Source organism: Lycium barbarum, chromosome 6 (genome assembly GCF_019175385.1).
Source record: "Lycium barbarum isolate Lr01 chromosome 6, ASM1917538v2, whole genome shotgun sequence".
Classification (NCBI taxonomy): domain Eukaryota; kingdom Viridiplantae; phylum Streptophyta; class Magnoliopsida; order Solanales; family Solanaceae; genus Lycium; species Lycium barbarum.
The window spans coordinates 100,663,374-100,677,611 of record NC_083342.1 but is presented as its reverse complement, the minus strand read 5'-3'; the positions used below and the strand labels follow the sequence as shown (position 1 = coordinate 100,677,611).

General features: G+C 31.2%; 1 protein-coding gene across 1 annotated transcript; it reads left to right on the top strand.

Annotated features, from left to right (window-relative positions):
- The first annotated feature begins 11,352 nt into the window (after window positions 1-11,352).
- LOC132645045 (uncharacterized) lies at window positions 11,353-12,270 on the top strand. Its single transcript, XM_060361789.1, has 2 exons — window positions 11,353-11,594; window positions 11,959-12,270. The coding sequence occupies exons 1-2, from the start codon at window positions 11,447-11,449 to the stop codon at window positions 12,081-12,083; spliced, it is 273 nt and encodes a 90-aa protein (XP_060217772.1). The 5' UTR covers window positions 11,353-11,446; the 3' UTR covers window positions 12,084-12,270.
- Window positions 12,271-14,238: the final 1,968 nt, after the last annotated feature.

The window sequence follows — 14,238 nt, the reverse complement described above, 5'->3', positions numbered from 1 at the left end:
GGTCTACAAATATGCCCATGAATATCCAATGTTAGCCATAGGCACTTAAGTAATTATTCATTCCAAACTAACTCTCAATTCTACAGAAAATTCGGCAGCATTTCCCTTGTAAATAGGCCATCCCGAGAATTTAACTCGCTCAAAATCAACAACAACAACCACAATAACCAACCTAGTATCATCAGTAATCAATCTGAAAGGCAAAACAACATTAGTAGCTCTCTTTTACACCATTCGACAACTTTCCAATTATTCAATTTAATGGCTTACTTTAAAGCCACAATATCGTTCGTACATTCGATTATTAACCCAAACCCATACCAACAACATTCTAAACAATTCACATAATATTTCCAACAATCCACAAGTTTTTTCTATGTTGGCCGAAAACAGCCCCCTACACGACTTCAACACAACTACGACAACTTCATGATTTTTATCCATTTATCCACACCACAACACATTCAATTTACTCTCAATACATGTACAAGAAGATTAAGCATGATTCCATCTAAACCTATCACCCACGGCTCACTTCAACTTCAACAACAACAATCCAATACCAACATGCAAAAAATTATATACATTCATTCATCATCTATACATGTTCATAATGTATCCAAACTCATTCTAAATGTAAAAGAAATAACCAATTCTTACCTTGAATACTTGGCTCCAATTTGTGTCTTAAATTCTTATACTTATTCTTGCTTCTCCACCTCCCTCTCCTTGTCTTCTCCTTAGAATTATATTAAATCACAAAACTGATTTTTTTTTTCTCCAATCTGGCCGTGACCTCCTTCTCTTTCAACTCTTCTTTTTCTTGGTTTGTTTAGTTCTTGAAAGCTGATTTTTCAACAAATGGAGTTGGAAAGTGTCATTTGCACTATGCCTTATTTTATATATTATTCCCCATATTGCTACACGTATTCCCTCTTTTGATGACTCACTTTTGCACCTTGTTTCTTTAATTTCCAGATTTTGATGCTTTCATTATATATTTTTTTTATATTCAGGTAGGGCCCACACGGCCCCTTAGGCTTAATTAATGAAGTGATTAAATTTTAATCCCACTTAATAATCTAATCATAGTTAATTTACCCCTAATCTCCAATAATATCTTTATACCAATAAAATTTATAAACAATTTATGTTTTAATTAAAATTGAGAATTAAAGATTTCTATTTCGTGTCCGAAAATAATTCCGCCTTTAACTTGATTCGACTTGCTTGCGAATAATTTGACATATAAATATACGGGGTATAACACAATTGAACCTCTGACATGACATAACTGACTAGTCTATGAAATCTCTGACATGAGTCTGACTGCTAAACTGTTTACCGTGAGTTTCCTACAAAGTAAGAATCAGAAAAATATGCAGGTATCATATTTGTGACTTGTTTTATCCTGAAGAAGATTGTCAGTATTTTCCCCAAATCTATATACGGACAATATCTTCTTTAAGGAAAATCGATCTCACACTTCAAGTCTTCTATAATTTTGTTTTCTTCTTATATTTTCTAACAGTTACTACTTCTGAATCAATTAATTTTGTTAATCCAATCGGCTTTTAGTGACCTATGTGAAAATAGTTTTAACTATTGACCACATGGTTCTCAAATGAAAGTGATTACTTTAGATATTACCGAATCACTATTTAAATAATTAGAATCGGTTTTATAATAAAAAACAAACCTTAATTTAGTCTCGAGATACTTGGTGCTTTGAAGACTGAATTCGATTCGTTTGCAGCAGAAAGTCTCTGCTCCTTTTGTACCAGTACCATTTCATCAGTTGATATGCTCCTTGACTTATAGGGCAAGACATAAGCACTATATCCATTTGGCTCGGGAAGCAAGCGTTTTGTTACATGCAGGGTTACTCAATATATACTTGTGTTGGTGGAAGATAGCATATGTCCGATAGAATAATCAAGGTGGTCTCTTAAGCTGGTTTAGACACCATCTTTGATTAACCTGCTTCATATGATCAATTGTCGTTCTGATTGAAGATTACAAATCTAAAAGTTTGTCCAATGTCTTCTTACACTAGAAATGGATAACAATCAACATAATGTACATCTTTAGATTTAGTCACTGTTATTTGGTTCCTTTGCTATTTCCTCGTTCCTGATTTATTAGGGGGGAAAAAAAATCACACTTCTATAAGTGCTTCATTTGGTTTAGACATGGATATTAAAGGAAGTGGTGAAGTTTGATGATATTAAAATGAACGTGGATAAAAAAGGGAAGCTACATAAATACTAGCAATTGAGTAAATTATTACATAATCAGATAATCTACAACCAATTTCATTATTACATTTATTACATAATATACTAAAAAGGAACCTATTCTCTCTCCCAAAATCAAGAAGTTCACATTATAAAAAAATCCCTAAATTTAAGTTAATCAATTAATAATGTCTTTATCAGTTATAATAATAACCATTCCTAAGTTAGAAAAACATTCCACCATGGAAAACGTTAGCATTTGTGTGTGGAAACTAAGTAGATATTATGATGACTACCAATGAAAATCTTTTGCTAAAATCATATTTGATAGTCTTTTTAAATATGATACAGTCAAAACTCTCTATAATGGTTGCGTTTGTCTGAAATTTTCACGGCTGCTATGGTGAGGTGCTGCTATGTATGTATACTGACATTTGATGTTTAGATTTCATTTAGCTGTTATAAACAAATGTGTGCAATTTTTTTATTTTTTTTACTTTTTATGTGAGTATAAACGAAACCAAAAATACTTGTTAATTTTAAAATCCCAATTGATTTTCATATTTCATTAATTAAAAATTGAAAAGACTAAAAAATTACTAAGAGATCCATAACTAGTTATACCATTCCGATAAAGAATTAAAATTTAAGGAACATATGCATTTAAAATTAATTGAAAATTTAAATTTTCAATGTAAGAATTCTAAAATTGTAGATTGTTTCATAAATTTCATTCTCTTAGTAATAATATAACGTTTGAACTGACGAGGATTTTTGTTCAAACTTTCAGCAAAAGGGAATCAATAGCTTTCCCTTGAAGGTTGTCTAAGAGCTTAATAGTATAATTGAAGATTTTTAGATATTCGTACTTGAAATTTACTATGTACATGACATTAATGATGATTATCATAAATATTTTAATATTTTATTTTATAGATAATATATTTCTTACAAAATATTATTACACAATATTTGTGTGTGGCTATTATATAGAGGTAATTTTACAAAGTGTGTACCTCTATAATGATATTATTGCTGTTATAGGCAGAATGTTGTTATGGAGAAGTAAAATATAACATAAAAAATCGGTTCCGGAGAAAATTAGGTCGTTATAGTGAAATGTTGTTATAGCGAATGACAATTATAGAGAGGTTTGACTGTATATTAATGATATATACTTGATATAAATATATAAGACATACAATTAATACATAATTTACACTTAGAATAATAGTTTATACGTATAATATAGTATACTTAATATACATATATAATTAATTTTCCGTTTTACATTTGCACTAATACGTTAGACATATTGTTTATATATGTATATTATATTATATATATTTTTAGTATGAAGTATATTTATACCTTATATTAGTGATTTTAGTTTCTCATCAGGAAACTTTTTTTGTTTTACATTTTTTTTTTTGTGTGGAAACAAAATAGATATATAATGACCACTAATAAAAATCTTCTGCTAAAATCATATCTGATAGTCTCTTTAAAAATGATCTATTAATGGTGTATACTTGATATAAATATAGCATATACAATTAATACATAATTTGTACTTAAAATAATATATTGTATATATATTGTTTATACATATCAGTATACTTAATACACATATGTAATTAATTTTCATTTTTACACCTGCACTACTATATTAGATATACAGTTTATATGTGTATGTTATATTATATGCATTTTTATTATGAAGTATATTTATACCGTATACCATCCATGTATGCTCGTATGACACACACACTTATACATATATATATATATATATATATATATATATATATATATATATATACACACTCCATCCGTTAAACAGAAATAATACTACCAATTATATAACACGACGAAAAGCACAAATAATACTTTAACATGTTATCAAATATTTTATTATTATCGTTTCAGTTAAATTAACAATTTGAATATACCATATATTTTTTAGATATGTTTTCATGTACTTTTCTTAATATTAATATATTCAACTAGTTTCTTTTAGTCACAAAAAAGATAATTGCATAAGTTATCAAGTGAAAATAAAATAAAATAAGAAGAATAAAGAGGAGGAAACAATTTTTTTTTAAACGGCAGATGAAATATGCGATTTGAAGTTAATTTTTTTTGCTTATTTGAAAACTTGCGTTCTCTCCCATGCCCTTTATATAGATTTTGGTGGTTGGAAGGGGGGGGAGGGGGGGGGGGGGGGGGGGGGATTATTTTGAAAGAAAGAGTGGATATGCATTAATGGTAGTAACTCCTAAAATCAAGTATTATTGATATTTGAGAAATGTAAAAGTTATATTTTTGTAATTAAAAAGTTAAAATTTTGAATAAGTTATATTTATGTAATTTTTAGAAAGTAATTGTAACCTTTTTAGTTACCATTTTACAAAGTTGTATTTGTGTGACTTCCATAAAAGGACGCTTGCTACCTTTTATAAACAATCAGTATTACTATGTGAAGGCCCCAAAAAATTTTAAGAGTGAATCTTATGATTTTTTTCCCACTTAAATTAGTATTGAAGATTGTTAAAAAAAGGTACAAATTTATTAAAAAGAAAGAGAGAAAAACTATGTACTTTTTACCTAAAATATTCTAGGGCTTTGAATTAAACAACTCAAATTTTCATATTAATAAATAAAGTTTTTACAACAGCATCCAAGTTAATGTATTGAAAACAAATGACTAACACCTTATTAACTAGAATTAATCCTTACTTTTATAAATAATTACTATTACTATGTGAAGTTAAAGGCTTTATGTCTTCTAAGAATACTACGCTAAAAACAAGTAGTATATAAGAATAAAAAAGATAACTCTAAATTATTACTATTATTTTTCCGTGTATGTGTATATATTAATTAATGCCTCTTATTAAAATTTGGCTTTATAATTTCATTGAAACGCCCTTGAATAATGGAGGTGAAAGGGTCGCAGGCTCCACCACTGAAATGGAAATTCGTTAAGCTAGCATCGGCCTAGAAGAGCGCAACTTTCTGGAATTGCAGCTTATTACATAGTGCGTCTGACCTTGAGATCTGGACTACTAACTGGGAAATTCACGACCCAAGGGTATGTCCCCTTTCACCTTTATTTCTGTTAATTCATGCATGACTTTGGTTGAGTTTTTAGCCAAAATATTCCCTTATGTTTAGGTGAAGGTCTAATATTCCTAGCACTCTCTTCAAAAACTGCAATAATGGACAGTATGCTTGTTGTCCATTAGTGCACTTCTGTCATGAATTGTCAACTAATTTACTTGATTGGTCAAACAAAACATGAGAACCATCCATATCCTATACGTAGAAGATCAAAAGCTTTTAAATTGTCTAGCAGCTTCAACTAGATGAATCCACAGGTTTTTCAAATTCATGTATACTTTTTATTGACTACGCAAGGACCTTCAATAAGCTATAAAAAATAATTAAGGAGAGCTATACATTGCAGAGTATCATTTGCAAATTCAGCTATCCAGTTTTATTAGCTCTACTAGCTAGGAAGATCAGTCCGATTGGGTTTTGTTTTTACAGCATCATGTGCATTAAACGAGAGGGAGGAGCCGTTAGTTTATGCAATCCGTTTGGATTTGCTGTTAAGCGGACTATATGCGCTCGACTTATTTATAAACTTAAGGGACAAGTGATCATGGTAATATATGAAGAACATATATAGACCGATATATATTAAACATAAAGGACTAGTTTGACTAGAAATACAATTTTTTTATTGCCTAAAGAATAATTGTTTCCAATATTTTCCTCAGTTCCTATACTTAGGATTCAAAACTGATGACAATGGCGATGACAAGTTTCAGAACTACTTATCAAGAAAAAGAGAAAAAGTTGCAGATCGGTATGGAATAGTTAGTGTACATCAACAAAGACATATGTCTATGGCCTTTGAGAGAGTGATGTGCTTCTAGCCTTTGGGATAGTTAGTGTGTACAGTGGGCAGGGAGCAACACCATACATCCTTCGCAAACACCCATATAATATCACTCACTTCTGGAAACTTCCCTTGTATTGTTTAATCCAACATTTACAACCTTTAAACTATGTAAATTCTACATAAACATCAAACACTGTTAAAGCACTATTAATATTCTTTATTTCTTTCATATTACATTCAGTACTTGGAAAAATTTGCCCCTACACCCATCTTCCACATTTACATAGGTTTGCTTTAAGATTTTCCGTACTATACGAAACATTTACACAATTTTTATTCAATGCTTTTCATTTATAAATTTATTCAGTTGGGATTTCTTGTGCTACTATTTTTTTTTTTTAAATTATACTGTAGCAATTACCGTATTTGAGTTGTGTTGTGTCCATGGAATCGAAGATTGGTACAACGACAATTATATGTTATCTCGTCTTGTTATTTTAGTTTTAGTGGTTGCTTTTACTATTTTGTTTTCCCATGTACTGAATCTCAAGTTTATCCATAATTGTGGTGAGAATTTTCTTATCAATTTCTTCTAAAAGATTCGAAAATTGTTTCAACAAAAAAATCTTACTAGTTTAAGAAAATTCAGAAATTTCGCATATGCAAAAGGCTAGCTGATCCTGGTTGCTTTCACTCACATTTTTCGTGTATAAAATTTATGTTAGGTTCTGAAAAATTAATACAATTATGACAATATTGTATACAACTTTCATACAATATTCAAGGCTTAAAAAATCACTCAAAATTTTGTGTATGAAATGTGTATATCTCGCTTACTCAAAATTTTGTGTATGAAATACGTATGAAATCTGTAATCTCGTTCAAAGCTTAAAAGTCTTGCTCAAAATTTATGTATGAAAACGGTATGAAATATGTCGCTCAAGGCTTAGAAGCTCACATTTTTTCGTGTATAGAGTTCATGTTAGGTTTCCGGAAAATTAATATAACTACAACAACATTGTATACAGCTTTCATACAATATTCAAGGCTGAAAATTTTCACTCACAATATGAAAATTGTATTAAATATTTCACTCACATACACTCATTTCATACACAAAAATTTGAGGGAATTTTTTAAGCCTTGAGCAAAAAAAAAAAAAAAATTGTGTATAAAAACTGTATTAAAAAAGTTTGCTCACATATACCCATTTCGTAAACAAAAATTGAGTGAATTTTTTAAGCCTTGAGCGAAAAATTAAAAAAAGTATTTTTTAAATTAATTAAAAATAATAATAAAAAAAAAGATCCGTTATACTTTGTAAAATTGTTGTTATGTTTTGTAAATAAGGAAAAATATCGTTATGTTTGTACTCCCTTTGTTTCAATTTATTTGTCTTAATTTTCTTTTTAGTACATTTTAAAAAGATTGTTTTTTTTCTTTTCATTTACAACTCTTTGATCTCAATATTTCACATGACACGTTTAAGACCAGAAGGTTAAAGGGAATTTTGGTACATTCTACATATCTTTAATTCAAGACCACAAGATTCAAAAGTTTTAAATTTTTTATAAAATTCGTGTCAAATCAAAATCAGACAAATAAAGTAAAATGCAGAGAGTAATAAAGAGTCATAGGTAATCTATGTCATTTTCCATTTTCGTTATTGTTGCATTTTATCAAATTGTATCTAACATTTTATGGCATCGGGTGTTTGTATTATATTTAGGGGTGTCAATGGGATGGTTCGTTCGGTTATTTTAAAAAAATTATACCATCTCAATTTTTCGGTTATTTTATATTATATGACCAAAATTAGACTTTTCGAGACCGTCCTATCATCTTAGTTTTTCTTCGGTATCGGTACGGTTCGGTTAACTTTCGATTATTTTAGTTTTAAAGTGTCACAAAAAAAAAACACCACCAGTAAAATGTAACGACACAGACCTCCACAAACCTGTTTGTAGTATACCATCAAATAAAGCTTCTATTTGTTTCTTATTAAATATTTAATGTAAAAGCAATAAAAAAAAACTACACAAAATAATTAAACTGAAATGTGTTATATCAAGTAACAAGACAACAACGATGCCATTATCGTGACGTGAATCCTCACTGATTGACCAGGGAGAAGAATAACTTGCCAAAGACAACAATGTTGAATTGAGCCAAAATGAACATTAGCTTGTAGGCCACATAAACCACAACTTGAATTTGATACATATACATCAAGTAACATAATAGAGGAGAACAAGATGGAGGTAAACTTCTGTTAGTGCTAACTATAAAAAAAAATGCCTACTTAAATCATCTAAATTTATGACCGTAGACTATGTATATGAGTTATCCTTTTAAAACTAAATCCAATCAACTAAAGGCCCGGAATTTAGTAACCAAAATTCTTTTTTATATTTGAAATAGAACTTATAAATATATTTTATATATTCATTTAACATATTTGTAATATATAAAATATATTTCATACATGTAAGACTATTCGGTTCGGTTCGGGAATTTTTCGATTTTTTGTATAAATTAAAAAGACCACCCTAATTATTCGGGATGGTTATAAGCTTAAATAAAAATCCATGTTTTTATTGAAAAAACACTATAAATCGGTTCGGTCGGTTTTTTATATTTTTTTGACACCCCTAATTATATTCGCCTCTAGGAATAAACAATCGTAATATCGAGGGAGTACCTTATAATTTGATGATTAGTAGGTAACGTAATACCAGTTTTTTATACAAAATGGTTTTCTTTTACGAACAAAATCGGATTTCATTCAATTGAGCTAACCCTTTTTTTTTAATTATTTTATTACATAGGGGAAGGGGAAATTCGGGAGGGAATTACAATGTGGAGATTTTAACCCTCACCAACAAGGTGAAAGTTCAGGTAGCCAACCAACTGAGCTACTAAATCTCAACATTGAGCTAACCCTTATCAAGAAGCTTCTGCAGAAAATTATTTCAACCAGCAACCTGGAGCCCAAACTGATTTTCTGGGAAACCAGAACAGATCCTATGAGCTTCCTAGCCCAAAATGATTTCTGGTAACTCAAATAGGAAACAACTAATTGGGCCTTCGGTCTAAAATGATTTCTTTTGCAAAGAAAGGATAGCCAAGCAGCGGAAACGGGCATCAGGCCCAACCCACTTTTAGAAAGAAAATTAGAAGGGTCATTTGCACTTTGTCCCTATTTTGTGCTGGTCTTTAATTTTTGTCTCTCTTAACAAACTATTTTTTCTCGAGGCATAAGTTCATATCCTTACATAATAATATCTCACAAGTTATGCACCGCAGCCTTAAAGAAATTATGCCCCCCTAGGCATAAGTTTCTTCACTTTCTTATTTTATCTTTTCATAACTATCTTGAAATGTCGTCTTTGAGCTGAGGGTTTACAAGTTAGGGGTAAGGTCTGCATACACCTTGTCATTCTCAGATCCCACTTGTGGGATTACATTGGATATGTTATTGTAAATAAGGTTTATCTGTTCGATAGGTAGGTCCGTATACAATTTTTTTTAAAAAAAGATTTTTTTTATAATATTAAAAAATAAAAAGAAATAAAGATTGATCATTATAGGGTAACATAGATATTTAAAAAGATAATTATATAAAAAAAAAAGGAGAGAACATCTATTATTTAAAACTGGGAGATGTGTTGATTTTAAAAGCAAAGTGAAAGAGTAAAAAGGGGAAAATAATTTTACCAATTTTATTCGTCATTCTTTTCTTCCCTCGGCTGCCCCAACAAGGGTAGTATATCTCTATAGTTGAAAATGTATTTTTCATTTTGTGTATATTTAACTTATACTCCCTCCGTCTCAATTTAAGTGTCTTAGTTTGACTGTGCACAATATTTAAGGAATAAAAGTAGACTTTTGAATTTTGCTGTCCTAAATTAAAGATATATGTAATGTACTAAAATATTCTTTGAATTTTGTAGTTTTGAACTTGACATGTAAGGTATTTGAAATATCAACTTTCTAAATATAGAAAGAAGTATTCTTTTTTAGACAAATGAAAAAAGAAAGCAAGACACTTAAATTGGGTTGAAGAGAGTAGGGGTGTTCATGGTCCGATTTGACTTAGTTTTTGGTTAAAACCAAACCAAATCAATGAAGACGTTTTTTTTTTAATATTCAAACCAAGTCAAACCATTATAGTACAAATTCTATCGGTTTCGGCTTTGTCGGTTTTATCCGTTTGATTCGGTTTTGCGGGGTTTTAAGGATTTATTTTATAATGCAAAACAATTGATACAAGTGAGGTGCAAAATTTTCATATTATTCATAAATGGATAACGGAGTTTCAACGTCAAAGAAATATTGACATACGCTTAAGACAATATCCAGAACATGTTTGAACTGAGAGACGAAATCAGAGAGAAAATAGTTGGCCTCTTGAATCTACCTATGTATTTACTGAGTGGGAAGCTCTTAGTTAGAAGTATAAAATAAGTCTTTTGACTGAAGTGGATAACGCATTATTCATAATTGAAGGTTGATATTAACAATTGGAAAACTAAGAAAAGTTTGAATTTGAGATGAAAAACTAAATGAGGGAAAATTCCATTTTGACCTTCAACACTTTTTTTAAATTATTTTACCTTAAACATAAATCTACCTATGTATTTACTGCGTGGGAAGCTTTTAGTTAGAAGTATCAAATCAAGTCTTTTGACAGAAGTGAATAACGTATTGTTCATGATTGAAGGTTGATATTAACAATTGAAAAATTGAGAAAAGTTCGAATTTGAGATGAAAAACTAAATGTGGGAAATTTCATTTTTACCTTCAACACTTTTTTTTTCCAATTATTTTACCTTAAACATAAATGGGCTAGACTTTCTTCTCTAATTATTTGAGTATGTATTGAACTTGGAATGCCCTAAATTACGAAGAAGATAAATAAAATTTAATTTAATGTATATAGTATTTTATATATGTATATATTGATCGGTTTGGTTCGGGTTTTTTTGTGGATAACACCAAATCAAACTAAATATTATTGATTTTTTAAAATTTAAAACCAAATCAAATTAAACAGAGCCGATTTTTAACTTATTAAGTCGGTTTGACTCGATTTACGTGTTCGGATCGGTTTTTCGGTCTCATTTGATACGTCAAACTCATGTATTTTCTAGTCCCTAACATGACCCGAAACGGAAACGACGACGTTCTGCAGGTGGTTCCTCTGTCTTCAACGCTTTTTGTTTCGGCGCGACTAGTACAATTTTGATCCCAAAAGTAGCTGATCATTACGCCATCTCTCTCTCTCTCTAAACCAAAAATGGCAAGGAGCAGAGCAAAGATAACATTTAGAGTAGTGATAGGGATTTTGGTACTATCCCTACTTTACTACGTTGGGCGCCCTCTCTACTGGAAAATCTCCGCCACTGTTCATGATATTCGCCACAACAAACAAACCGTCTCCGGAGGTGTTTTCTCTTTCTAACTCTTTTCCATTTTATTCTTCATTTGTTGACATTTCTGTCTGTCTTGGATCAAATGAGGATCTGTATTCTTACTGAGATAAAAAGAAGTCTCACACCATTATTGTCAATTGTGTGGGGGCACAATATATTTTTTTTTTTTTTTGAATTTCATTGTTTTCGTATTATGTGTGTGTGCGCCCGCACGCATATAAATAATAGAATTCTCTGAATTTTGTTCTACTTGTACGACTTTCTGAATGTTCTGCCTATCAAATCAAATGTGTGTCTGTTGATGCATTTCTTTTAATTTTCTATTTAAGTGTTATAATTGGTCGACTCACAATATTGTGACATTGTTTTGGTGTAGGATTTTCACAAATTGTTCAGGCAGCACAGAATTCAGTGGGCTGGTTCCACGATGAGTCCGATTCAGGAGTGCGTGACGGTGGCGTCGCGGCAGCAAGGAGGATCCTTCTTCGTAAGGTTTCATAAAACTTTGTAATTTTGAAATTTTATGTTGCTTTCATGTGTTAGAGACTGTCTTGAGTGGTTAATGTAGATCTGGTTGAATAAACAGTGTTATAGTTGTGGAGATTTTTCAAACTTTGGAAATGTTGGCAATTGTAGCTACATTTTGTACTAATTTAAGTCCATATCGAACAGCCGAATTTTCTCTGTTTATTTTTCTTGATCTGAGTTCACATTTCCTTCTTTATCTGACTTACTTTGATGCCACTTACTAGATCTCTCGTTTGTTAATTCCCGTCTTTCTCTTAATTGAACAAGCTTGTACATATTGAATGCAAATCACAAACCATGAATTTTTTTAACTCAAGACTTATATCTGATGCTAAATTTTCTCTCCCAAGGGTGGTCACGAATGAAAGAAGCTCACCAAAATCTTCACTTACTCTAGGAAAAGAAAGAAAACATATGACTGCTAGGAATGTTACATATAGCGTTTGGTATTGAGTGTCTATTGTGCTCTAAGACTTAAGAAGGGATAGATAAAAGGAATTTTAGTTGCTGATACGAGATAGAAGATATCCAGGCTCAAGTTGCACACTCTTCAAGGACCACGGCACAATCTTCTTCTTTGAATAACATTCCCATCCCTTCCATCAGACCGTCTTCATTGAGCTTGGGCATTCGGGTCTCTGGTTCTGAACTGGTGCAGAAATATATTGGAGAAGGTTCTCGTATGGTGAGAGAACTCTTTGTCATGGCCAGGTTAGGTAGTTTAAATTCAAGAACATGTCACTTTCTGAGGGTAAATGTTAAATTTAAGTCCAGTAATTTACCTAGACAAACCTCACTTGCGGGAAACTCCTTGCCGAGGGCCTGTGCACCCCCGGGATTAGTTGGGGCTCAAAGAGACCCGGACACCCGGTGCTTAATCAAAAAAATTTACCTAGACAAACCGATTTCTTTTAGATGCAATGATTGGATTTTGCTCTTGATGGTATTTTAGAACTTAGAAATTCATTGAAAGAACATGCACCGCTTTGTATTTACATGTTAGATATTGATAGTTTCTCCTGATAAGAAGTATCCGGAGAATAGCATGCCTGGACTTTGGATAAAAGGATCGCCTGTGTTAGTGAATTTGACCAACAAATAATCGTCTCTTATTGTGAAGCAGTTGAGTTTATTTAATACTCTTAAAAGCGATTATGCTTCTGTCAAGAAAGTAGGTTGTTTGATATATTTTTTTTTTTGATTAAGCACCGGGTGTCCGGGTCTCTTTGAGCCCCGACTAATCCCGGGGGTGCATAGGCCCTCGGCAAGGAGTTTCCCGCAAGTGCACCACGGGTAATTCAGGGTTTTACCTCAGTCCGATGGCCCTCAGAAATTGTTTGCACCCAGTAGGTTGTTTGATATATTATCCCTGGAAAATAGAACTTTCATTTAGTATAATTCTCTACATGTAAAAGTTAGCTCTCTTTCGCCAGTGAGAGATAGCATAAATGTTACTACTATATTGCCTTACAAGAGAAATTCTTAAACTAGTTTTGCCCTAGAAAACAAGGATGTGTAATGTATAATACATTTAAATTTTTTTCTGACTATAATATATTAGGAAAATAATATTTGCTTTTGTAAGTTCTTGATTCCTGAACTTCTCATCTGGATGACTTGTAAATTTGATGATAATATTTGTTCTCTCCTAATGGGTTGCATATAGAATGTGCGTTTCAGCTTTGCTTGGGAGAGTTGGAATATAATGTGAACTTCCAAAATGACTCATTCTTCCTCTTTCCCATTTATGTGACACAATTTGACTGGACAATGGAACTTACGTGATAGTTTGGTTTGTATACTGTACAAGTTGTAGAAGAAGAAAATATATTGTTCAAATGATAATTGAAATTTTAGTTTGAAAGAGAAAATCAGGTAAAAGAACAAGAAGTTGATTGGTTAAATAGATTTGAACTTTAGAAACTCGTGAAAGTTGTATAACGCTAATTTGTGATCAGAATGGTGCATAACATTTTGGGTCGTCCCAAATGGGAAAGTGTCGTATAAATTGGGATGGCAGAATACAATTTAACAGTTGGCAGTTCTTAAAAGTTCAGGTATTACTTGACGTCAGTCACATATACCCTTTACTGTAACTGGGATTAAACTTGGAGTTGCACGAAGATGT

Coding starts and splice junctions, on each gene's coding strand:
- LOC132645045 (XM_060361789.1), top strand. CDS start 11,447: ATGGCAAGGAGCAGAGCAAAGATAACATTTAGAGTAGTGATAGGGATT. Junction 11,595..11,958: donor CAAACAAACCGTCTCCGGAG/GTGTTTTCTCTT, acceptor GTTTTGGTGTAG/GATTTTCACAAATTGTTCAG.